We start from the raw sequence: 25,189 nt of genomic DNA on the forward strand, positions 1-25,189 counted from the left end.
ACAAAACTGGGATGCTAAACTTACAATTAATGCAAACAAGAGAAACTAAGAAGTCAGATGAAACGTTCACCTGAATGGATACCCAGTGTTGAGCGTGTTTCAGGGCATTTAAAGGTCAACTTTCATACTCCCTCCTTATGAAAATAGCTGCAGGAAGGAAATCAATGTAACACCTTGTACAAAGTAATTGCAAAGATGTAACATTTGTTACAGGTTTTTTTTTTTCTAGTTGTGTTTTTAACTTCTGACATTTAAAAACAACGCTTCATACCTTAAAGAATCATTTAAATGAAACAGTAAGAAGAAGAAACATCACTCCGCTAGATGTGCTCACAATGCGTGTCCAGACTGAGGCCATTAAAAATGATGAGTGCTCTAAAAAGAGACACATATTTAACAAACTTTTAGAAGCTAACAGTTTGAGGGCACTGTGGTATACAAGGATGGAAAACCCTTACAGTTCTCTACTATAATAAACTGCTGTTCTTGATTTTCTCTCTCTCATCTGTGACACAACATTCACACTTCTTTGTCTGAATGTGTGATCATAGATTCATAAATGCTGTTGCTCCGTCTATAGATACACTTGACTTGATTCCTTTTGTGCGTCCTGAAATGCTTCTCAAGCAAAATAATGTTTTTTAAATTGTCAGCTCGGGGGTGTGAATACTTGTTTCCGCTTCAGCTCCAGCACTCATGCTCCGGCTTGCTGTTAAAAATCTTTGAAGTTATATTTTACAAGTAATGGTATGCTGCAGGGTCAATCCAAGAAAATGGGATTTTGTTATAGTCGAGTGAGGATCTTGTGGCTCCTGGTTTTGGTCACTCTTTTCCTTCAATATGAGCTCCAGGTGCTGCTGCTGCTGCTCTGTTGGGTTCATTTCTGCAAAGAACTGCGAAAATGTTCCACAAAACTGACACTAAGGCTGTTTTCTTTTTTCCTGACACCTTTCAATTCCGTTTGTGTTCAGATGAGTTTAAGGGCCACTCACTGCTCCAAGCTGCTCGCGAGGCCGACATGGCCAAGGCTAAGAAGACCCTCGCTCTGGAGATCATTAACTTCAAACACCCTCACACACACGAGACTGCACTGGTAAGAAAAAAAAACACACACACACACACACACACACACACTTATCTGTTCACATTAGGGATGTAAAGTTAGTCGTAAAATTGTGATAAATCGATTCTAAGGTGTCAAGATTCACACTCTGAAAAATGAATCGCAATAATATGGTGAGCGTCAGCAGCTGTAGAGCAGAGTCGGTTGGCAGCTGCAGAGCAATATTTTGAAATTGAGGATGCACCATTGTCTTTTAAATCAGAGGAGTGGAAGCATTTTGGCTTCCCCAAGACAGAAAATGAAAGAGGTGAGAAGATAACAGACTAGACAAAAACTGAGTGCAAATATTGTAAGAAGACAGGGAACGACACAAACAACAGAACCAACATGATGCAGCATTTAATCGACAGCACAATGAGAAGCTCCAATCACCTCCCCTTGTTGAGAGAAAAAAAAACATTAAAAGGCCAAGTGGGTTTGCAGCCCCTAAAGGAATCTTTTTCAGTCATGATTTGTCTACAGTCTCATTTTGTAAAATAAATCGTGAATCGTATCGTGATTTGAGTGAATCGTTTCATCCCTAGTTCACATATAGGTTCCTACTCTGGTGCAGAGAAACTTAAATTATGTTCTTCTTTATGTGTGTGTGTGTGTCTGTGTGTGTGTGTGTGTGTGTGTGTGTGTGTGTGTGTCTGTGTGTGTCTGTCTGTATGTTTGTGTGTTTTAGCATTGTGCAGTTGCATCACCACACCCAAAGAGGAAACAGGTGACGGAGCTGCTGTTAAGAAAAGGAGCCAATGTCAATGAGAAGAATAAAGAGTGAGTTTTCGTCTGCTCAAGACTACAAAGTCTGATCATGATTATGTTTTTATACAAACTGGTAACTAATGGTTGAACATATGCAGGTAATTGAAGCCGGATATCTGTTTTTCTGGACTAAAGCTGCCAATAGTCTTAGTTTTGTCTGTTTCTCTGTTTTAGATATGTGAAATTAAAATAGATTGTCAGAAACAGATTAATTAACGCGTGTGTTAAGCAGAAACAACACATTCTAACTACTCTCCTTTTTGTTCCCTGTCTGTAGTTTCATGACACCTCTCCATGTGGCGGCAGAACGCGCTCACAATGACATCATGGAGGTGCTACAAAAACATGGTGCAAAGGTAAACCACAGTGTCATCTATATTAAGCTTGTTATTTCAGTCTGATCTTTATCCAGCTATCTTTTTATTCATCTCATTAGTTCCCCCTTAATCCTTTTTTAAATGTATGCAAAATGTTATAATCATCTGTAGATCTGTTTACATCTATCTTCTTATCGGCACCTGCTATCTGATTATGATCAGCAATGTTTTTCATTTTGATTTGTTGTTGGGGTGTATTTTAATCCCATCCCCACATGCAGAGCCTTTTAAAATGAGTACAGGGTTGTTTTATCCAGCATTGAATCCGAGAGGACTTCATGTTGCTCTCATGACAGAACAACAAGATGCCTTTAATGTCAGAAGAATTTAAAGTAACATGTTTTTATGTTGTGTGACGCTAATCTCAACCCCCATCGACAATCATCGTCTGTCACTGTTTCACAACAACACCGGCTTCTGGAAACAGGCACATTTTTAGGTTATTTTGGTGTAGCATGCATTGTCATTAAAAGGCTTCCAGCCAAGATTTCCTTTTTCCAAGCTGCATTTATGTCTGCAACGCTGTCGTTTCTACATAGAATCCCCTAGAGTAGGGCCATTCATCTATTTTTTCAGTTCAACAGCAGAGAAGAGTTTCACAGAGGCTTCACTCTGGTTTACTTCAGGTGTGTGAGTCCAAACAACAAACAGATTTTCCTGTGATTAACATGGAATTATAGGCACTGAAGTTTGAAAAAAATGACATGAGAAACTTGGATGTTTAAAAAAATTAAAACGCAAGCTTTGTCAAGTCTGTCCTGAAGAGGAGTAGGAAAAAAAAATAACCTTAAAATGTTTACAGAATTTCAGTTCAAGAATTGATTTTGTGTTTCAGGTAGTAAGGGAATCTAAATGCTGATTGGCTTTCATGAACCAGCATCAAGCAGTTTTGTTGAAAAGTTGAAATGTTTGATCTTTATTTGACTGTTAGCTGCGCTTTAATGTAGATATCTGTTTTTCATATGGACGCTTTATCCCACACACCCCAAAGCCTACTGATATGTGATTGGTCATCACAGGTTGGACTACAAACGTACTACAAACAGAAAACAGAAAACTTCCCATTCTGAACCGATTCTACTTTTTTTAAATTATATTTAAGAGGTTCTTTTTTTGGGCTATTTTTATACCTTTATTTAAGAGAGGACAGTGGCCAAAACAGGAAACTGGGTAATGAGTTGGGCAAAGTACCAAGGGTCAGAATCTAACCCTGGCCTCCTTCCCCTTCAAGTATAGCCTCTGTAAATGGGGTGCAAGATAGAACCACAGGGCTATCAGAAGCTCCGGATTCTAACGTTTTGTAGAATCTGTAAAAACACGAGAGATTATTTTTGTTTCGAGGTTGAATGGTTGAACATAAGAAAGTGTAAGGCGTTGTAAAAAGGACCTTCTCATTGAATTTAAGCACAATGTAGTAATTCTTTCCTGAATCAGACGCACTGTGGATGTGATTATTTGTCTGCAGAGAGAGTAAATCAGGTACATCCCGTAAAGCAGAGAAGCCGTTTGTAGTAATTGTAACTGAAGCTACTTTTATGAATCATGATACAGACCGTCTTTGTGTTTGCAGGTCAACGCCCTCGACACGCTGGGTCAGACGGCGTTGCATCGCGCGGCGCTGGCAGGCCACCTTCAGACCTGCAGACTGTTGCTGGGATACGGGGCAGATGCCTCACTGGTGTCGCTGCAGGGCTTCACTGCTGCTCAAATGGGAAACGAAGCCGTTCAGCAAATACTCAACGGTACACCACCCCTGATGTGTGTGGGTGGAGATGTGTGCAGATGTGTGGGGGCTTTTTTTTTGGTTGCTATGCACTTGCTAGCAACAGTTGGATTAACTGGGATTGTATTTGGAAGGTCAGTATTGATACTGCCAGACTGGAGGTTCAGATAGGTAAGCCAACTTATTTCTCAGCGGGCAGGTTACTCCACAGTTTTTGACATTTTGATCTTCATTGGTGACATCAACCCAGACGTGCCAGCCTTTTGGCTGTCCCTCTTTTCTTCTAGTGTTAACTAACAATCAGGAGGCTTAATCTTCATATTTAGCATGAAGAAGAAGTCTCTGCGACAAAGCACATGATGATATTTCCACCAAACTCCTCCTTTAATTAGAATAGCCAAGGGGTAACTCTATGGGCCTAATATACAACAAAACTTTTCTTCTCTTATTTTTTAATTTTAATCTCAGCATTGTAATCTTAAAAAGAATACTAGATTTTTGCTAATGGTTGTGAAAATCATTTTTAATCTCTCATGTGTTCTCCCTCTGCTCTGTAGAGAACGTCCCAGTGAGGAACTCAGATGTGGACTACAGACTTCTGGAAGCTGCGAAAGCTGGAGACCTGGACACTGTCAAGGTTCGTTTAATTATTGACTTTGTAATTTTTAAACCCTTCTTGCAAAGTTAATTGAATACAAGTAAAAGGTCCCATGCATGGAAAGACAAAGCATGTCTCTGTCATTGTCCTGATACACTCTATGTGTAAACAATGAAGCCTTAGTTATACAGTAAATGGTATCCCTCCACGTGCAGATTAGTTTTCTAGTCCAACGATGTCATATATTTTGAAAGCTTTATTTCCAAAGGTGTTGCAGGGTGTAACAATTGAAACTATTCAATTTGCTTTCTTTTTGCCAGCTCACATGTAAAAATGTAGTCTTGATAGTTCAGTGTTAACGGTAGAAGAGAAACAATGTCCTCCCCTCCAAACAATCAATATTCATTCATCTGAAATAAAAAAAGGTCGTGAAAAAAAGAAGGGAAATAATTTGCACAGACGGAAGAGAAATCTTTTTGAATTGCCTCATTAAGGTTTGGTATGAATCCTTACCAGAAATATAGACCCTAAAATAACCACAACTGACTTTCAAGAGGTTAAACAGACACCTCTTGTACTAAGTGGCTATAAAGGATATGTTTTTGTATCTATACATTTTTAAAACCCTGATCAAGATGAAGCAGTGATTCACAACAGAAAGGAAAATCGTGTCCTACATCACAGTTACTTTATAAATGATAATACAGCAAAATGTTCTGAGCTTTGTGACTGGGCTTGTTGCTGTTCTGGATTCCAGCATGTAGTGATTTTAGTGTGATGTAAGTAGATATCTGTAGCGAATCAATCATTCCTCTGTTCAAGTCTTTCTATTGTTGGTCACACAGACACCAGTGAAACTGCAAACTGAGCTTTTCTTTTTCCCATTGGCCCTCAGTATAATCACAGCCATCATGTGCAGCTCACTGTGCTGCCACTGTTAGCAGTTTGATTTGCACTGGGCCCACTCATGTTAAAACTGTAGGCGCTCGTGATGCACAGTAATATGCCTCGGATAAAACCACCCACCAAATGTCAGGACCTGGCAAGGTTCGCGAAAGCATTTGACAGAAGTATTTTGTGTTGAGTGAAAATCTGTGTCTTTACCCGCAGAGACAGACAGTGATGGGGTTATCCAGATAAAGAGGGTCTGTCAGTGTCTGAAGTGTGATGCTTTGGCAGGTTGGCAAGGGTTTGTTGCAGAGCAGCAGACGATGAGCTCTGGTCTGGCTTTCTGTCAGACTCTTGTTACCTGAAATACACACACATACACACTCACATTCAGGGACTGAGGTTAACAGTCTTGCTGAGCTAGTGATTGACGTTTTGGGAAAAACAACACTTGCACCATCCCTGCCATCTGTTCAAATGACACCGATGGAGGCTACCAAAGATTTTTGGTTCATAGTGAGACAGATTTTATCCCTTAGGGACCTTTTCCACTTCATTCATTATTTGTGATTTGTTACCCCACAAACAGAAGTTACAGCTATGTTTTATTGTAACGCTACATGCTATGAACAGGTTAACACTTAGAAATAAATCAGTATGGGAATGTCTTTACAAACCCATAAATACTGTAATTACATGTTAAATGTTTCAAAGTTCAACTTTAAAGAAGTTCCTGGTAGTGATAGAAAATCCACTTAAATCTGCTGCTCTGCTCAGACTCTAACCTTTATAGCTTGTATCAATCTGTTGCTGCAATTTTTCTGTTTTCAGCCACAGCAGGGATTTTCTTTTTTCAGAGGAAAAGCTTTGAAACCTTCTGTAAACGCTCTGATTACCACCAAACAGCAGACCAACACCACAATGGACTACTGTTGTGAAAAATAGAGAAGCCGTTATCAGGCGAGGAACTTGATGTTCGGCGGGGTCCATAAGCTGAGCTTTAACAGAGTAGATATTCAACCTTAATTAATCCTGTGGCCAGAAATATAACTCCAAATCCCACTGTTGGATGTTTGAATAATAACTGGCAAGTTTTCATTTTTTCAAGCTACCGCTACATTCAACTAACAATGGACTGGAGCTCACAATATGGCTTATTTGCATTGTTATTGGCTAAAAAGTCAATTATCCAGTTTGAAAGTGCCAACATCCCAAGGTGATATCCCTGTATGTCTGTTTTCTGTCCAATGGGGCGAAACCAAAGAGGAACATTGTATGACAATGCCTTTATTTCTCATTTCTCATTACACTGACTAGAATGATCAAATAATGATAAATAGTCCTTTCAGTTGGTAAATATTTCATAAGGATGAATTTTCTATAAATAAATAAATGGATCAACTTAAAGATGCAGCTCTAGATTGTTTACTCCGTACAGTTATACATTAATAATGTGAAAGTGAAATGATACAGCTGGAGCCAGCGTACACACACATTTGAAATATATACTGCAAAAAGTGATAAATGTATTAGTTTGTATTAGTTACAGCCCAATTATCTGACTATATTCATATAGATTCTGGTGGTCACAACTGCCAGGGGCTCTAGTACCGTCAGAGATAATAAATAGATGACACCATGTCATGTAGACCACATCAGAAAGTCTCCACACACCACAGTTCTTGGCTTTTGAAAAAAAACAAACTAATTTCACTTGTGTAATTGTTGCCGTCAGCTTCAATGAAAACTAATCTCATCCTTCTCATTGTATGAAGGATTGAAGTTCTGCTTGGCTGGTAAGGGTGAAGATTTTATTGTTTTTCCTGGAAGCACATCTTTCAAAAGCAACTGCCTCAGCCTCAGTTGAAGTGAGGGATAATGGCCTAAAATGGAGGAATAAGCCTGCCAGCAGGATGTGTCATTGTGCTTCCTGTAGAATAACATCCACAGGGGCGATAAAAAGTAAACTTTAAAGTAACCCCCCCCTGTGTCTTGTCTTTGTTCTGTTCTAAGGTGTAACTGTTTCTGAAATAAGAGAAAATCAGTTATTATCTGAGAACAGCAGGCAGGCCGGTGTCTGTCTCAGTTCAGTAGACATGCATTTATTTTCTCAGCTTCAGTTAATAACTTCAATGTTGTTGCTGTTGCTCCTCTAAAACCATCTTTTCCACATATTTCATTTCACCGACATATTTTTCATCATAAATCCGCCTGGGTGGGCAGAGGAACAGTGTAACTCTTTTTTTTCTGTTTTTGTTTCTCTTTCTTGCTTTCCTCAGAACTACTGTTTATCTTGTTTGATGTTGGTTTGGCTGTTGGCAGCGTTTTTTAGGGAATGAAAGAAAAAAGGTGATGAAATCTTTTGAGTCTAGGCGATACATATCAGGGTGATTCATCATATCTTCACAAGATTTCTCTTCAGGATATTTTGCTAGCCTTTGGGAGAGTGTATTTATATGTTGTCAAACACAGGCCACAATGTACAGTCTTACTTTGATACAACAAACGACAACGGCAGCAGCTTGGTAGTATTTCTGTGAAGGTGTGCAATATCACAGAGTTACTTCTAAATGCTGATGTCATCATGTTCACAAGGACAAATACTTTTGAATAATGGAAAGTTTCCTGTTTGCTATCATCTGCATTGTGTTAGCATGCTAACTTCAGTAGTAGTAGTAGTAGTGTTGGTAATGGTAGTAGTGGTTTCAGTACTAGTGGTAGTAGTGGTGTTGATAATGGTTGTAGTGGTTTCAGTAGTAGTAGTGGTGTTGGTAATGGTTGTAGTGGTTTCAGTAGTAGTAGTGGTGTTGGTAATGGTTGTAGTGGTTTCAGTAGTAGTAGTGGTGTTGGTAATGGTTGTAGTGGTTTCAGTAGTAGTAGTAGTAGTAGTGGTGTTGATAATGGTAGTAGTGGATTCAGTAGTAGTAGTAGTAGTGGTGTTGGTAATGGTAGTAGTGGTTTCAGTAGTAGTAGTGGTGTTGATAATGGTAGTAGTGGTTTCAGTAGTAGTAGTGGTGTTGGTAATGGTTGTAGTGGTTTCAGTAGTAGTAGTGGTGTTGATAATGGTAGTAGTGGTTTCAGTAGTAGTAGTTGTAGTTGTGGTGTTGATAATGGTAGTAGTGGTTTCAGTACTAGTGGTTGTAGTAGTGGTAGTGGTTGTAGTAGTAGTAGTGGTAGTAGTAGTAGTGGTGGTAATGGTTGTAGTGGTTTCAGTAGTAGTAGTGGTGTTGGTAATGGTTGTAGTGGTTTCAGTAGTAGTAGTGGTGTTGGTAATGGTTGTAGTGGTTTCAGTAGTAGTAGTGGTGTTGATAATGGTAGTAGTGGTTTCAGTAGTAGTAGTTGTAGTTGTGGTGTTGATAATGGTAGTAGTGGTTTCAGTACTAGTGGTTGTAGTAGTGGTAGTGGTTGTAGTAGTAGTAGTGGTAGTAGTAGTAGTGTTGGTAATGGTTGTAGTGGTTTCAGTAGTAGTAGTGGTGTTGGTAATGGTTGTAGTGGTTTCAGTAGTAGTAGTAGTAGTAGTGGTGTTGATAATGGTAGTAGTGGATTCAGTAGTAGTAGTAGTAGTGGTGTTGGTAATGGTAGTAGTGGTTTCAGTAGTAGTAGTGGTGTTGATAATGGTAGTAGTGGTTTCAGTAGTAGTAGTAGTTGTAGTTGTGGTGTTGGTAATGGTTGTAGTGGTTTCAGTACTAGTGGTAGTAGTAGTGGTAGTGGTTGTAGTAGTAGTGGTAGTAGTAGTAGTGTTGGTAATGGTAGTAGTGATTTCAGTACTAGTGGTTGTAGTAGTGGTAGTAGTTGTAGTAGTAGTGGTAGTAGTAGTAGTGTTGGTAATGGTAGTAGTGGTGTTGGTAATGGTAGTAGTGGTTTCAGTAGTAGTGGTGTTGGTAATGGTAGTAGTGGTAGTAGTAGTGGTGTTGGTAATGGTTGTAGTGGTTTCAGTACTAGTGGTAGTAGTAGTGGTAGTGGTTGTAGTAGTGGTAGTAGTTGTAGTAGTAGTGGTAGTAGTAGTAGTGTTGGTAATGGTAGTAGTGGTTTCAGTAGTAGTACAGCTTAACTGATGTTTTTATTTTTTGAAGTATCTGGTCATGAAGTAGTAAGGGACATTTTCAATCACTGAGGTTCTTATAAATCATCCTGAAGTTGACATGAAAAAAATCACAGTAATCCATCCAAACCAATGAAGATCTTTGATTTAAAATGACATATGTGACTCATGTTGTTTTGCAAGAAAAAAAGTTAGAGGTCATAAATGTCTAAATATCACAAGAGAGTCTAACAATCAATTAAACAGTTATTATGTTATTTCAATGAACCTGGCTAATGGCTATACGCATGTAAGTTCTGACTAAGGAACAAGAGCGCTGGAGCTTTGACTTTATGAATCACTCTGCTTCAGACAGTCTGAGGACTGTTAACATTTACAGCAGAGAATCTTAAGGTCTAGATTGACTAAGCTGATACCTCAGTATAGACCATGCACCAAAGCAGCAGACTCTTATTTCACTGGTTGCATAATTAATTAAAAATCAGGGCTACATAACACAAAGAGTTGGTGTGCAGTTACAGGTAGACACACAAACAGTAAAATTAGTGCAGGTAAATGTTGATGTGTTGCTTTGAGACGGTTCTACTCAAGCTGCAGGACTAGTTATATTGGTGGATAATAAAAAAGGATTAATCTGTTGTCACTTATTTATTATAACAGTTATACGCTGCTTGTAGATACTTTATATTAAAGTTGTTGGGGTTAATCTGCTCTCCTTAATAACAGCAGAGCAAATATGATCTGTTATGACCAAAGAAACAAAATTCAACAGGCTGTCCCTTGTGTAATTCTGCTTAATAAATAAGCAACAGTATAAGCTATATTTAAGACAGAGCTCAAATAGTAAAAAAAGAGACACTAAAATGTCGTTTAAAAAATGTTGTCAACCTCTCTAAACTACAATGGTTCTGCTAAAAAGAGACAAAGTTGTAAATATATGAAATTACATTTATTATGAAGAGAAAATGATTTCTCTCCAGTTTTTCTGAACACTAAACACTAAAATTAAAATAATTGTCTTGACCATATTATGCTTGATGAAAAACATTTTGAAAATGACCTCATTTTCAAATCCAAACTTTTTAAAGCCTGTAATGGAAACAATATTGAAATTAAATCTGGATCAAAATTTCTATGTGATTGGTTCTGCAGCCAAAAGCGGAGATATATTCTGGCCCCCTGGTTGTTCAGCTCTTTAACCGTGAAACAGATATTTTAATCTTCCCTTTTTGTGTCTCTCTCTCTCTCTCTCTCTCTCTCTCTCTCTCCAGTCGCTGTGTACTGCTCAGAATGTGAATTGTAGAGATCTGGAAGGACGACACTCCACTCCTCTTCACTTTGCTGCTGGCTACAATCGAGTGTCCGTGGTGGAGTACCTGCTGCACCACGGGGCAGATGTGCACGCCAAGGACAAAGGGTGTGGCCTTGTTTGTGTAAAACATAAAAGTAGTCATTCACAGACCGATTATGCTTCATTTTGTTTTCGTCCCTTTCCAGTGGTCTGGTCCCTCTCCACAATGCCTGTTCGTACGGTCACTACGAGGTGGCAGAGCTGCTGGTCAGACACGGAGCCTCAGTCAACGTGGCAGACTTGTGGAAGTTCACGCCGCTCCATGAAGCTGCTGCTAAGGGCAAATATGAGATCTGCAAACTGCTGCTCAAGGTTAGACCTGCATATTCCTCATCTTATACCTAGAAAACTTCAGTACCACCAATGCATATAGATTCATGATTAAGCAAACAACTCGTGTGGTAGACATTTCCATGAAAATCAGGCTAGTGCTGCATATTTAGAGCTGCACATGGCAAGTCTTAAAGGAATAAAATCCTTTCTTATCAACACAAATCAAAGTTAGTTTGAAGAAGAGGAGGCCACACTGTCCAGTGATAAGTTGTCGTACAGAATATTTTTTCTTCCTCTCCAGTAATAGTTTCCAAACCTCAGTGAACAACTTTCCGGATGGTATCACATGTTTTCTCTGTTGCCTCTTTGATTCTTCATAAATCATCAACAAACAGCATTTGCAACCATTAACATGCTGTTTCTTCTACTCTTATATGGAAGACAGTCTTTAGAAGAAAGGAATTATTTGTCAAATTAAATCAGGTTGTTAAATCGCGTTGCAATATGATCTGTTGCTAATGCAAGAAATGACAAAAAGAGCCAGTGTTACTCAGCCTGTACATTTCTACAGTCCAAATCTTCTCTGCTGTAGCATCCATCGCAATCCTGAACTGGAAGTCAGAAGCCAATCTATCACTGAAGGTATGACTTGTCATGATCCCTGGGAGATTAGCCAAGTCAGTCGATGTGCTTTCTCACTGATTGTCACATCAAGAGGAGGCAAAATGAGTCCCGTGAAATGTTGCAGTTTCACAGCTGAATTGTTGTTTTTCGTGTTATTACACCTCCAGACAAGTCAGTTCACCGCTCTGCTGGCACCATATGGGGATGCAAAAATTATTATTAGATCAACACTGTTGAATCCACAGTATGCACAAAAATATACACCGAGCCAAGCACAGACAAAACTTGCAGGAAATCTGTACTGCTTAAAGATTGAATATTCAGAATGTCTTCTCTGTAGCTGTACGGTGCAGTCGGTGTAAGATGCACCAGGGAAATAAAAACCCAGATAATAACATTTTGAATAATTACAACAGTGTGATTTTACAATAACAACATTATTTTGTTTATATTAACAATGAGAGAAGCAAATGTTATTTTTCATGGTCCATTAAATATTGCAATAAACAGCATATGCAGCAAAGCAGAATGTGCAGTGAGGTTGTGCAACAGGATAAGGTCAGGGGCTGACAAAGTAGTGAAGAGAAAGTGCTGCACGCAACAGTTCGCACCAGCAAACTTACAACTTTGAAGCTGAGTGCATTTGAGCAGTGCTGGTAGTATCAAAGTAAAAGTGTGGTGATGATGCTGCGGGCGTGTATGGATGTGCTGTATGGTTCTGTGGAGCTGCTGGGATGACAGTTGTGGTTGAGCAGGCCGTGCAGTAGGAGGGCGGTGTTAAGGAAGGTGACAGCTCAGTGGGGGAAAAACTGTTTTTCCTTCTTACTTTGTATTTTGTACAGAGCACTAAGGAGCACACGGGTACTGTCTGTGTTTCTTTGCTTTTTCAATTTGCACATTAAAGGGAGTCCAGACAGAAACTAAAGCACTTAATTGACTTAACTGATTTAGCATTCCTAGCTGAGGTGGAAAAGTATCATTAACAGCAAGATGCAACAACCTGAAAACAACAAAAAAAAAAAAATGACAAAAACAGCAACAGAAGGAAATACCAGACGTGTTCAGAAAAGCCATCAGCAATACCATATTTTCATTATGTTTGCACAAGGACGGCTCGGGCAAAATGACAGGTTTTTGCATTTAATTTAAATTTACAGTTGTGTATTGTTAAAGGGTTACAATACAATATTTTGCTTCATCATTAATAAAATGTCTAATAAATATTTTTTTGGATCATACAAATCTGAGTGGGCTTTAAAAGTAAATAACAGACACTTGACAATTTAACTCACGTACATTATTTATGTTTATTGCATCCCATGTGTCTTTTTGTGTGTCCCTGTGTAACCATTACTCACTCTGTTGAATAAAACAGCTTGTCTGCTGCTGACCTCCTGCAGCAGTACCTCCAATTCAGAACGGCTGATGTTTCTCCTCTGTTGGTCCGGTGCTCGGCCAATGCCGTTTTCAGCACACCGTCAGGCATCTCCACAACCTTAATTTTTGCGACCAGCATGCGAGTATGTGTGTCTGCAGGGCCCTGTTACCTATGCTAATTGGGAACAACACGCACAACTTCTGAACACAGGGCGATAGGAATGCAGCTGCTAACAATTCAGTCATTCAAGAACACGTTGATGAATCTGTCAGAGAGTCTTCTTAGAAATCTTCCTTAGAACAACCTAAGATATAAATCTCATGGAAGTTCTTAAGAAGAAGACATTGGTGAATGAGGCCCATTGTGTCCTTTTCTTGAATAATCATTTAACTTTATATCAACTGTTTATTTTGATCTTCCCATCTCCTTATACACATATATTGATTATTGGAAACACATTTAGCTGAGCATTTTTTTCTGCTTTCTTGTAACTGATGTCAACTTTACACAGCGTTTAAATAGAAATGTTACTATTATTACATATTTGGGGTTTAAGATTTCTATTGGCAAAAATTCTAGACATTAGAAGATTTCCTTCTAAGTTTGTAGAATTTGAATGAGCAAAGTTCAATGAATCAGTTGTGAAAATTATAATGACTTGCAGCATTACAGTGACTGAACTGCAGTTGTGTCATTTCAGCTTCATACCAGGCTTTGTTAAATATCAGTATAGGTGAAGTGATGTGTCCACTGGACTAACGCAGGTGATCATTCCGGAGACTTTGACAGCTCTTCTGGGTTCTTGTTGTTGAGGCTTGACCCTTTCACAAAACTTCCATCTGTACTCGTTAACTTGAGGCAAGGTAGGAAGTACAGTGCTTATGAAGTCCTGTTGTACTGTCATTGGTCAGCACATGTCCATGAACACCATCTGCCTCAGCAGCTTTGCTTGTGTTCATCCAACATAAGGCTCATGTCAGTAGGAGTTTATAGAAACTGATTCATCTTTGTCTGAAGTAACCCTCATTGATGGACTTACTTGTTTCCTTTCAGAGCGTGAAAAGCAATTTATCTTTTTATTGTGTTGGCTGTTAAATTCAGCAGGTCAGGACAGACGTTAGAGGTTGTACCCATGGCCTTGGTTTTATTATTACTTATTGTATGTAGCCACCGTTGAAACATATTTCTTATCATAGGTTTGTGAACCGGGCATAACATCATGTGCACAAAAATCCCAGTAAGTGCTCTCAAAAACAGCCTCGTAGTTCAGAGATATAACGGCTGCCTCAGGGCACACTTTCACTGATTTGAGGTCTGAGGCAGAGGTTAGACGCGCAGACAGATGATCAATTGTTCGAGTAGGTGGGGAGGTTTTGGCATTTTTCACTCTCTAGTTGGAAAATCTCAAACATGTTGAATTTTGGTGAACGTTAAGCCTGTGTTTGTGATTTTTGTGTATACACATGGCGATGCCCTCATTTCCTCTTCGACTCACGCATACGCACAAGCAACAGAGTGTTCCCGCACTTTGGTGTTAATCTGCCATGGCCTCAGGATCTAACCGTTCCCTCTTTTTTGCATAAACTATTCCAGAGTTCAGGATTAGGTTCTCCTTTGTCTGCTCTGTGTGTTGTCAACTTTCTATTGTCCCTGTTTTTGTGTTGGATTTGGGCTCAGAATTAAACTCTGCTGCGTTTGCTTGCAGCGTTGTGTTATCTTATGGGAAGTACAAAACGCACATTAGCATTTTCTTTGTCGGAAAAGAAGTGCAAGAACATAATGAATTTATTCTCAATTATAGAAGAGTCTTAACATGTGAGAGCTTGGCACAGAATGTATGAACTCACATGACTCCTGATGTTGGCAGGATGTGTTATCCTCCTGCAGGAGACCAACTGTTGTTCACGCAGTGCAACATCTTCCTGTTTGGAAGTACTGTTCATGAAATTACAGCTTCTGTGGGGGACTTTCTTTTGTTTGTTAGCACATTGTATCTGTCCCTCTGTAGTCTGCACAATAAAAAAACAGTAATTGTTCTATGATGATTGTATATATTGCCTATTCGTTTAATACAGGCGTCCAATGTGCCCAGATGATGAATCCTAATGCCTTTCCTCATCCACAACTTTTCCTGTATGCCCTAATTAGTTTAAACTTCTTTAAATTTGTACAATTTAATTACTAAACCAGCCTCAACTTGGCAAAGTACTAAACGAAGACAGAGAATATGACTCACATTGTACATGCTTTTGTCATTTTGAGCATGTTAGCATTTTTATGTTAGCACTTATCAAAGTCAAAATGTGCCACCAAACAGCCTCACAGAGCTGATACCATAAAGGCACCTTCAGATCTTCTACCTAAACAAATGAAAAAATAAAAGTATTTTCTTCCAATGAGTCAAACATGTTGTCATTAGAGAAAGAAATCATATTCTAAAATGACTCACTGCTATAAATGGAAAGACTTTAGGCTATAACCAATGGAAGAGTAACAAAGCCTACATGTATTTCAATGTAAATGTCCCCAATCATAACTTTACTGGGTCTCTATTGTAACTTCCTGGATAGAGAATAAATTAACATTAGAATATGATTCGATCAGCAGCAGAGAGATAAAAGAAATAGAGAAGTAGGGCAGACAATCCTAACATAGAGAGGTTCAAAAAGAACTTAGAAAATGGAAATACAGCCATGAGAGAGGTATAACGGACAGTTTCAGGCCAGCAGTGGATACTCAGGGGAGTGGTCGCGCAACATCCAATTTTAATGAGAGGATTTCAAAACTTACAATGAAATGACAAGTTATGGCGGTACCTCAGAGACAGTTGAGCAATGAAAATGTCTGCTCCCCCCCCTCCTCATCCCCTGGGTTTATGGTGTTTTCCACTTCACTGGATGTCCTGTCCTCACCTCTCTACCTCCTTTTCGTCTCCCCCTCTCCTCTTCTCTCTGGTGAATTACCTTCATCCACTTCTCACTCGTCACTTGTCATCGTCGGTTCCTCATCTGAGTGAAATGTTTCCACTGGGGTTTAAACAATGAGGGCTTTTGAGGTCTGATGCTTTTTAGACTTAAGGCTGTGATAGATTTTTTTAATTCCAACATTCCGGTCTCTAAATTGAGTGTTAATAATTGTGTGGTTTGTTAGAAAACATTTATTTTTCTTCTTACAAATGTAAACCTATATGGATAAATGGAGGATGATCATTTATTCAACTTGTCTTTCATCCGCCCCCAACCTTCTTTCCTCGACACTAACCTCTTCCAATTTGGCGTTCTCCCTGCAGCATGGAGCAGACCCCACCAAGAAGAACCGAGACGGGAACACGCCTCTAGACCTCGTGAAGGATGGGGACACTGACATTCAGGACCTTCTGAGAGGAGACGCAGCACTTCTTGACGCTGCAAAGAAAGGCTGCCTGGCAAGGGTGCAGAAGTTATGTAGCCCTGACAACATTAACTGCCGGGATACACAGGGACGCAACTCAACACCTCTGCACCTTGCAGGTAAAATGCGTTTGGAAACTTCAAACACAAGGTTGTGGACAAAGACACATGTTCAAAGGATGCTTTAATAAGCTCCCTTTACATGCAGAAAAAAACATTGAGGATAAGGCTGGATGTTATTAGGTTCTGTCTGCAGCAATTTAAGCTACTTTGAAAATGGTTTATTTGCTGCTAACTGATCACTCTGTGTGTAACATCATAGAAACAGCCCCTCTCCTGGGATTGTAGCTAAGTGCAGAACCAAGCACAAGATACGAACACATCTTGACAGCTCATGTCTTGAGAGCAAGAACACCCTTACACAGAGAGGAGGGCATATTAGCAATTTATTAAATGATTTTTGAAAACTTTGTTTGCACTGAAAACATCTTTCAGGATAGAATATGAGCCCCTTTGTCACAGAGAATTGTCATTTTGTAAAGGTTGATATGAGACAGTAAGATGTGCGTCAATGACTGATTACAGTTGATGTTGTTGTATAGGTGATTATTCAAATAACACAGTGTTACATGAAAGTAAACTTTTATTTGTATGTAGTTTAAAAAAACCTTACAAATACAAAAAAATATAAGCATCACAGAGAAACAGTAACAATAAAAAACAAGAAGAAGAAGAATTGTGATTAGATAAATACAAATTTAAACAAACAGTTTGATTGTCTTGGTTTGGTGTTAGCTTGTTAATGCATTATGCTTTCAAAAAGACCACAAGCTGCACAAAGCACTGTTTATATGTAAATGGTATGCTAATTTAACACTTATTGTATCATTGACTACATGCTCAAGCTTAGAGCTGCAGTGTACTGCAATGACCTTGGCTCTCACACAAACGGTTTAAAACTTTTTAAGAGATACTGCAGGTGCACAAACACAAACTCATCTATTTATACCGGATCTGTAATCATGATAACATCAGCTACAGAGATAACAAGATATTTACTGTTCAGCTACAGCACTTTACAGTTTACAGACACACACACACACACCAACACACAGCCACCCACACTAACACAAACACACACACACATGCACACCCCACGCACACCCCACGCACACCTCACACCTCACACACACATATACACCCCACACAAACACACACAAACATTGAAAACATGTTTTAAACACTAACTTAAAAATACATTTAACAGGAAAGTCAAGTGTTTTCTTCTTTTTTTTTTCCATCATCCTTTTGTTGTTAATTTCGTTCTTCTCATCATTCTCATAAACTCATGGGCACAAATTCTGACAGCATTATTGGTGCATGCCAAATGACCACGTGGGTATCACTTGGCTCATTGTTTTATTAAGGCTAAGTTAAAGGGTTTGGGATTTTGAATTTAACCAAGGGTGTCAGAGTTGAAGGTTAATGCGGGGGCGGCTGTGGCACAGTGGTAGAGGATTCCACCCCCAGCTCCTGCAGTCACATGTCAGGGTGGCCTCTGGCAAGACAATGAACCTTAAATTGCTCCTGCTGATTCATCGGCGGCAGGAATGTGTCTAAGTGGAATCAGTTAAATACTGATGGATACTCTGCATAAACATTATACAAGCTCAAGTCCATTTAGCATTTAATGTCCCCGCTGCGTGACTAGCCTCAGTCTGTATCTATTCAAGTCTCTTTATTCAAAGAGAATGTCATGCCAGACTTTTTGATCAAGTGCATCTTAATTCTCAAATATGTTGCAGTATGAGTGACACTTTTAAAGTTAAGAAAGTACTCAAACACTTTACAAATGTTTTTTTTTCTCTTATACATCAGACCACTTAGGCACACACCCACACCCGCTCTGCCTTGATGTACTTGTTTGTAAACGGGAAAAGATGATTATACGCTGTCATACTGCCGCTGGTGTAGGCCGACGTGTCTCTTTCTCTCTCGCTTTATTTCCTCCTGTCATGTTACCTGACTACAATGTCTCCTCTCTTTTCTTCTACAAATCCATCATTCACTTTGTCTTTCCTCGACATCCTTCCTTGTCTTCATTCAACCACAACAACTCTGCGCCTCTGTAGCCGGCTATAACAACCTGGAGGTAGCAGAGTATCTGTTGGAACATGGAGCCGATGTGAACGCACAGGACAAAGGAGGGCTGATACCTTTACACAACGCTGCTTCATACGGGGTATGACACACACACACACACACACACACACACACACACACACACACACACAGGCTTCACTCAGAGTTCAGATCACAAGTGCAGTTCAGAGATGCCTTTTCTTATTCTTTCTAAAGATCTGTTATAACTATAAAATATATATAAAGAGGCCACTCCTGCTTTGAACTCTTCAACTTTTTGCTTAGAACCCGTGGTGTACATTTCTCACAATTTCTTTGAACATTTAGAAACAAGAATTCAAACAAAAAGCATTGGAAACATTTAATGTGCTTTAGTTTATTCTATCTTTAGTGAGGGTCAAGAAGTTCTCTGAACTGTTAAGTGACATTTATGAATTCTTAATGAAGCTTGAGTCAGTATAACGTGTAGAATTGACACGGCAGGGTCTGGATTTGATGTCTTCTTAGTGCTGACAGGGACTGAAAATCTGCCACACCTGCAGATGTTTCATTTTCTGTCACTACTGGAGGGCAGGACACTGTTCCTTATTCCCACCTTTTATCCACATTTAAAATACTATTATTATCATCACAACATTTTAATCTTAGATTCTCTGATGAAGAACATAAAGCCGCACCTTTTCTTCTTCTGGAGTGAGTGGTTTTCTCTCAGTCTCGTTTTGACTTACTGCAGCCTGCTACCTATGGAGCCATGAAACACATGTCTGAATGAAATCTTGATGAGCTCTGCGTTTCACAAAACACACACATACACACATTTCAGCTTCTCCCAACCGGTGCGCCGAAACAAGCGACACTGTGTTTGATGCAATGACAGGAGCTGGAGACAGATGATGAAGAAAAGAAACAGCGAAAGGAGGCAATAAAGGACTGGTGGGAAAACAAAACAAATCATGATGTAGTTAATCATTTACACAAAAGTCTTGTTCCAGAAAATTTTCACACATCACATTTTCTGTGATCAAATTTTTTATGATAGCATTCACTCCCTAGACTTGGCACATTTGATCGTTTTAAATGCCTTTGTATTTTTTATTTTGCTGTTCTTATCATCTCCTCTCCTCTGCACTTTACATCCCTTCTCTTTCATTTTCTGTGTTGTCGTCATCCTCACCTCCTTCCTTTTCCTCACCTCTCATTTCCTCTCATTTTCTCTCTTCCGTCTAGCACGTGGACATAGCCGCCCTGTTGATCAAGTACAACACGTGCGTTAATGCCACAGACAAGTGGGCGTTTACACCCCTGCACGAAGCAGCACAGAAGGGGCGGACACAGCTCTGTGCTCTGCTATTGGCCCATGGCGCCGATCCTACAATGAAAAACCAGGAGGGGCAGACGCCGCTTGACTTGGCAACGGTATGCAAGTTTCCAAGTTTGTCCTCATTTCTTCATATCAGGGGCCTAACTCGTGTTTTGAGTCAGCACATGGCAATATCGTTAGCTCCGATTGAATGGTTACAGTTAAGTATGTAAAAGTGAAGCATCGTGAGGAAAGTTTGCTGATTCTCCAAAGTGGAACAAGAAGTCTCCAAACTTCTTGCACCCTAATGAGGCTTCCTAACAAGCCTCCTAATAGGGATCTCATTTGATTGTAGGTACCAAAGTTTGAGCGTCTCCCCAAGAGAACAAGAAGTCACTGCAGCTGACACCCGCAGTCAGCAGTCAAAAGTGCAGCATGGGATGAGATCTCAAATGAGTCTATGATTCTGTCACGAATTAGAGATTAGATCAAATGATGTGCTGAAAGCTCTGTGTGCATGTTGTCTATGATAAATGTTGTTAAATACATCATTTGCAATAAATACTGTAGAAGAAGTGAATATAAAAATTGATCATCAAACTGAGCCTCACAAGGGACGGATTGAAACCACTGGAGGGAAGAACCTCAAAAATCACACCGCTTCATCCAAGAGCATTAATCAAAGAAACAGAACAACTTGATTATAGATAGAAATTGTTACTGATGCTTATTTACAGTGGCAGGTTAGTTTTTTATTCAGTTGATGTTAAGTGTATTAGGGCTTTAACACTCCTGAAACTTCCTGATATATCCAGGAGGAGATCTATGTGTGAACGCAAACAGCCCCATTTTTTCGTTCCGTCTTCATCTTGGGTTTCTCCTGACAGACCCCTAGTATTTTTTTTCCGCAGCAAATCCCAGTGAGCTGATGTGAGAGCGCCACGGGATAATTTACGGAGAAATCACCTCGAGCCAATGGGAGCTGGCGTTTATATCCTGTAACTGCATGGTGCATAGAGTGTATACAAGCGACCGCTACAAACTGTGTGCACGTAATTAAACGGCTGCATTATGTTTTCTGTTCGTCAGTATGTTGTTTTCCGCTCTTTTTTTTCGACATTCTGATTCCGTTGTACTACACGTAGCATTGATATGAAGGCAAATATTCTCATAATAGCGTCGTTTGCATCGTCCGCTAATTCTGCGTATTTTTTATCATCACGTCTCACCTCAGGAGACTTATGATAATGTTCTGATGCATAGTGCAAATTAGACAAAGAAACGTCAAATCAAGAAACCATAAAGTAAAACAATTCAACTTTTTGAGAGAAGAAGAAAATGTTTTATTCATAAGAAAAAAAAGAATTGATGCTAGACTCTCACACAATCTTGAGTTTTGCTTCTCAAGCCTTTGTGGGTATTTTTGTGGACACTGACGAGCTCTATGCAGCAGATACTGGTGTGAAATAAACATTATTCAGTTCATAACTAAGACTTTTTGACTCATCTCTACTTGTGTCAGCTGCCATATTACCTCATCATTTTCCCCAAATGCTTAAAAGGTAGCTCATCATTTAAGCCCCTAAGCTAACGTGCAAAATAATTGTAATAACCCGTTATGACAGAACTCAACAAACCGTGCATGTTTTATGGGGAGAATCATAAAGAGTACGTTAACAATACATCTGCATCATTCTTTCCATTCTTTTGTCTGTTGCAGGCTGATGACATTAGAGCATTATTGATTGACGCTATGCCTCCAGATGCCCTGCCGAGCTGTTTGAAACCCCAGGCCACTGTGGTGAGTGTCCACACATGTTAATATCAGTATAGACAAGAGGCCTTTGAGCTGAAACTTCCTCCCTGTGCTGGTCAAAGGATTGTTTTGATATAAGAAGAAACAGAACGACAACAAAGGGCTGAGTTAAAGTTGATGCACTGAAATCGTCTGAATCATCAGTTTAATCCTTGAAAGAGTTTGAGCTCTAAGTGTTGGAGGTTGAGATGTTAGAGCTTCAACGACTGATATGACATGAAGAGCAATGACTGAAAGCACTTGAAGGTTTGAATACTGAAGCTCTGTAGACCGTTGTCAGTTCATAGCTCATAGCAGCTGAAATATCAGATGACTAGTAAAGACTGAAAGCAGCTTATTAACCAGTTAAAATGAAGGAGAGGAAAGCCATGTCATATATGTCAAAGGTTGCAAATAACTTTTTAAAATTTAGTTTAATGAGTCATAATTCTCAATAAAATTAAGCTTGGGATCTTTATTTTTTCCTCTTCCACTTTCAGGTCAGCGCAAGTGTGGTGAGCGCAGGTGCGTCAGGGGGCGTGGTCATCTCTCCCTCTCCGTCTCCGTCGTGCCTGTCTGCAGCCAGCAGCATAGACAACCTGACCACCACCATCGGTGACATCACTGTGGGCGGGGCCACTGGACCAGCAGATGGAGCATCTGGGTCTGAGAGGAAAGAGGGAGAAAGTACGTACAAAGCAACATGTTACATGTTAGATATCCAATGTGGAATGTGCAAGAAGCCTCAGTTCCTCAAATGTCCTCTTGAGGCTGGCTGCAAAAGCCAAGGACTTAATCCACATGTAGAATTGCCAATTTTCACAGCAGAAATAAAAGATGTTTTACAGCTCATTTATTTATTGGTAAAAAATGTGGGGGGCTATATTTTTCCAATAACTCATCTTTTTTGATTATACTAAGTCTAAGAATTATGCATAAATGACCATCATTAGGGGCAGGCTGATTTGTTGACATGTGGGCGCATTGTAGCTGTTTGTCATGAGACTTGAGAACCGCCTCAGCTCCACTTCTTTGCCTGTTTCTAGTTTAAACAAAAGTTAGTTTGGGACAGTTTTTTCTAACTGCCTTTGTCGTGTTTCATAGTGCCTCTTCAGAAACCAATGGGTGATGCCACTGAGACTGCGTCTATGTTTTGTACAGTATTTGGTTAAGGAAATGAGGGGCTGTTCCATGCATGGAAGGCGTCACAGACGTTATTGATGTACTCAGAACTCTTCTCTAATCCCGCTGACTTCACTGTGTCTCTGCAGCTCTGCTCGACATGACCATCAACCAGTTCCTGAAGAGTTTGGGGCTGGAACACCTCAGAGACATCTTCCAGCGGGAACAGGTACAATCACATTTTGAAGTGTTTGGGAGACCTCAAACGTTTTTCCTGAGTGGTCGAAACAGGGAAGATTAAAAAGATCTTTAGAGATCATAAAGTGATTTTTTTTTTTTTTTTTTTTTTCAAGTAACGTCTTTTCATTTAAAAACTGAAACGTTGTATTAATCTTTTTTTGACTTGTGTTTTTTCATCATTTCTTGCTTCTAAGGTCTTGTTAAAAAAGGTCAGTCTTAAGCCGCCCTATCCTTGTTGCTTTAGGGATTGCAGTGGTTCTGTTTGGTTTCTTTCACTTGAATGGTTCACTTTAAAATCATCAACAGATGGATTACCATAAAAACTCAAACATCCATGGTCCTGTTGGAGACATGGATGTTTTGAATCAACTTTAGTTTTAAACGTCTTTTTAGAACAGTCTATGGCTTGTTATGACACAATATGTGTCCAGATACTATACAATTCCCATCAGCCCCAGTTGTAGTTCATTACAGCCTAGCATAAACACTAGCATCATTGTAAACCTTTAGTCTTGCTCTTTTGTAAGCATGAACTTCTAATATGAATAACAATGACAGTTATAGAATGAGGTACAAAGAGTCAGATAGAAAGAAATTATGATGTAGACAGAAGAGGGAGAGAGTTGGATGGATTGAGAAAAAACAAAAGAGATGGATGGATTGGGGCGGAAAGATGGAGAAAATAGAAAGATGGAGAGAGACAAGGAGACCGATGGGTTGTGAGAAAGATGAGGAAACAGACAGATAGATATTTAGATAGTGAAAGTTGACAGCGGGCAAAGGGCTAAACAGAAATGGCAGAGTGGGAGCAATAAGGAGGATGTGTGTTTGGCTGTGTTGTTATTCAGGGTTCCTCTGAAGGGAAAAGAGCCGTCGTTTGTGAGAGTCAGCCTGGTGTTAATGAAAAAGTTCATTTTCATTTCACAAGCGCACAAACAGAGAATCTGAGTTTGAATAAAGTACATCAGGCAATGTCAAAATCTCAACTTTTTTTATTAATTTAGTGGACTAAAAGTGAATTCAAAGTAAAACAATCATACAACCTATGTAAGCTGTAGTGATTTATAACATCAATACTTCCCTCCGCTGCAGTAATCTTACTTCCAATCCCTCTGTTACATTTTGCTGCTGAGTTGTTTGAATTAAAATACTTCAATTATTAAACATTTTGCAAGATATTTGTGAAATAGTAGAAGAAATGCTTTGATTTCTGACATAAAACCAGGCGTTTATGTTTCCACTTCTGGTGACAGATGAATACTTAGGTTAGCTATTGGTGATAAACACCCGTGGCAGTGATCACAGGTACACAGCGGAGAGTAGGTAAAGGTTATCGTCTGAAAAGCTGACTTATCTCTGCCTCCAGCATGAATCATCTCTGCTCTTCCTGAACAAATGTGCAGACTTCAGCAACAACAATTTGCATATCAATGGCTTGATTAGTGACTTTCATTCATTGACCTTTTCTTTATGCTGCATTCGTCTTTCCTTCACAAATATATGTCATCAGTATTGTCCCTGCAATATGTCTAATGTCCCTGAACTCTGATGTATGAACTGGTGATCTCTGATAAGTTGAAGTGTGACCGACTGTTGTGACTGTAAAACTGAACTGTTTTTAAGTTGAAGTTTGTGCAGAAGACGACTTTTAAATACAGCATTTGATTTTGACAGACACATGCTTGCAAGTTTGGATTCAAAGGCACATTACTGATAATTATTTAATGATACAAATATTCTAACTATTTACATTCTTGAGACAGCAGTCACAACAACGTGTAAGACTGACCCGTCGTTTTTTGTTTGTTCCCGGGCAGATTTCGCTGGATGTGCTGGCAGACATGGGTCATGAAGAGCTCAAAGAGATCGGCATCAACGCTTATGGTCACAGACATAAACTCATCAAGGGCATCGAGAGGTTGCTGGGAGGCCAACAAGGTCAGGAAAAACAAAGACACACACACACACACACACACACACACACACACACACACACACACACACACACACACACTACCACTACATTAATGGGGGAAATTACTATTACACTAGTCAACATGTAATACCAATTTTACAA

General features: G+C 39.5%; 1 protein-coding gene across 1 annotated transcript in view; it reads left to right on the top strand.

The window, feature by feature from the left end:
• The window catches only part of LOC132992584 (poly [ADP-ribose] polymerase tankyrase-1-like), a 93,761-nt gene that overhangs the window by 56,268 nt on the left and 12,304 nt on the right, over positions 1–25,189 (top strand). Inside the window, exons 10-23 of the mRNA XM_061062010.1 lie at positions 972–1,093; positions 1,791–1,882; positions 2,148–2,226; positions 3,818–3,989; positions 4,528–4,607; positions 10,770–10,915; positions 10,996–11,161; positions 16,414–16,633; positions 18,646–18,755; positions 19,883–20,071; positions 21,676–21,756; positions 22,251–22,437; positions 23,022–23,101; positions 24,930–25,050. Coding sequence (XP_060917993.1) covers positions 972–1,093; positions 1,791–1,882; positions 2,148–2,226; positions 3,818–3,989; positions 4,528–4,607; positions 10,770–10,915; positions 10,996–11,161; positions 16,414–16,633; positions 18,646–18,755; positions 19,883–20,071; positions 21,676–21,756; positions 22,251–22,437; positions 23,022–23,101; positions 24,930–25,050 — 1,845 coding nt within the window. The remainder of the gene's footprint in view (positions 1–971; positions 1,094–1,790; positions 1,883–2,147; positions 2,227–3,817; positions 3,990–4,527; positions 4,608–10,769; positions 10,916–10,995; positions 11,162–16,413; positions 16,634–18,645; positions 18,756–19,882; positions 20,072–21,675; positions 21,757–22,250; positions 22,438–23,021; positions 23,102–24,929; positions 25,051–25,189) is intronic.

This window comes from Labrus mixtus, chromosome 17, assembly GCF_963584025.1.
Source record: "Labrus mixtus chromosome 17, fLabMix1.1, whole genome shotgun sequence".
NCBI classification, from domain to species: Eukaryota; Metazoa; Chordata; class Actinopteri; order Labriformes; family Labridae; genus Labrus; species Labrus mixtus.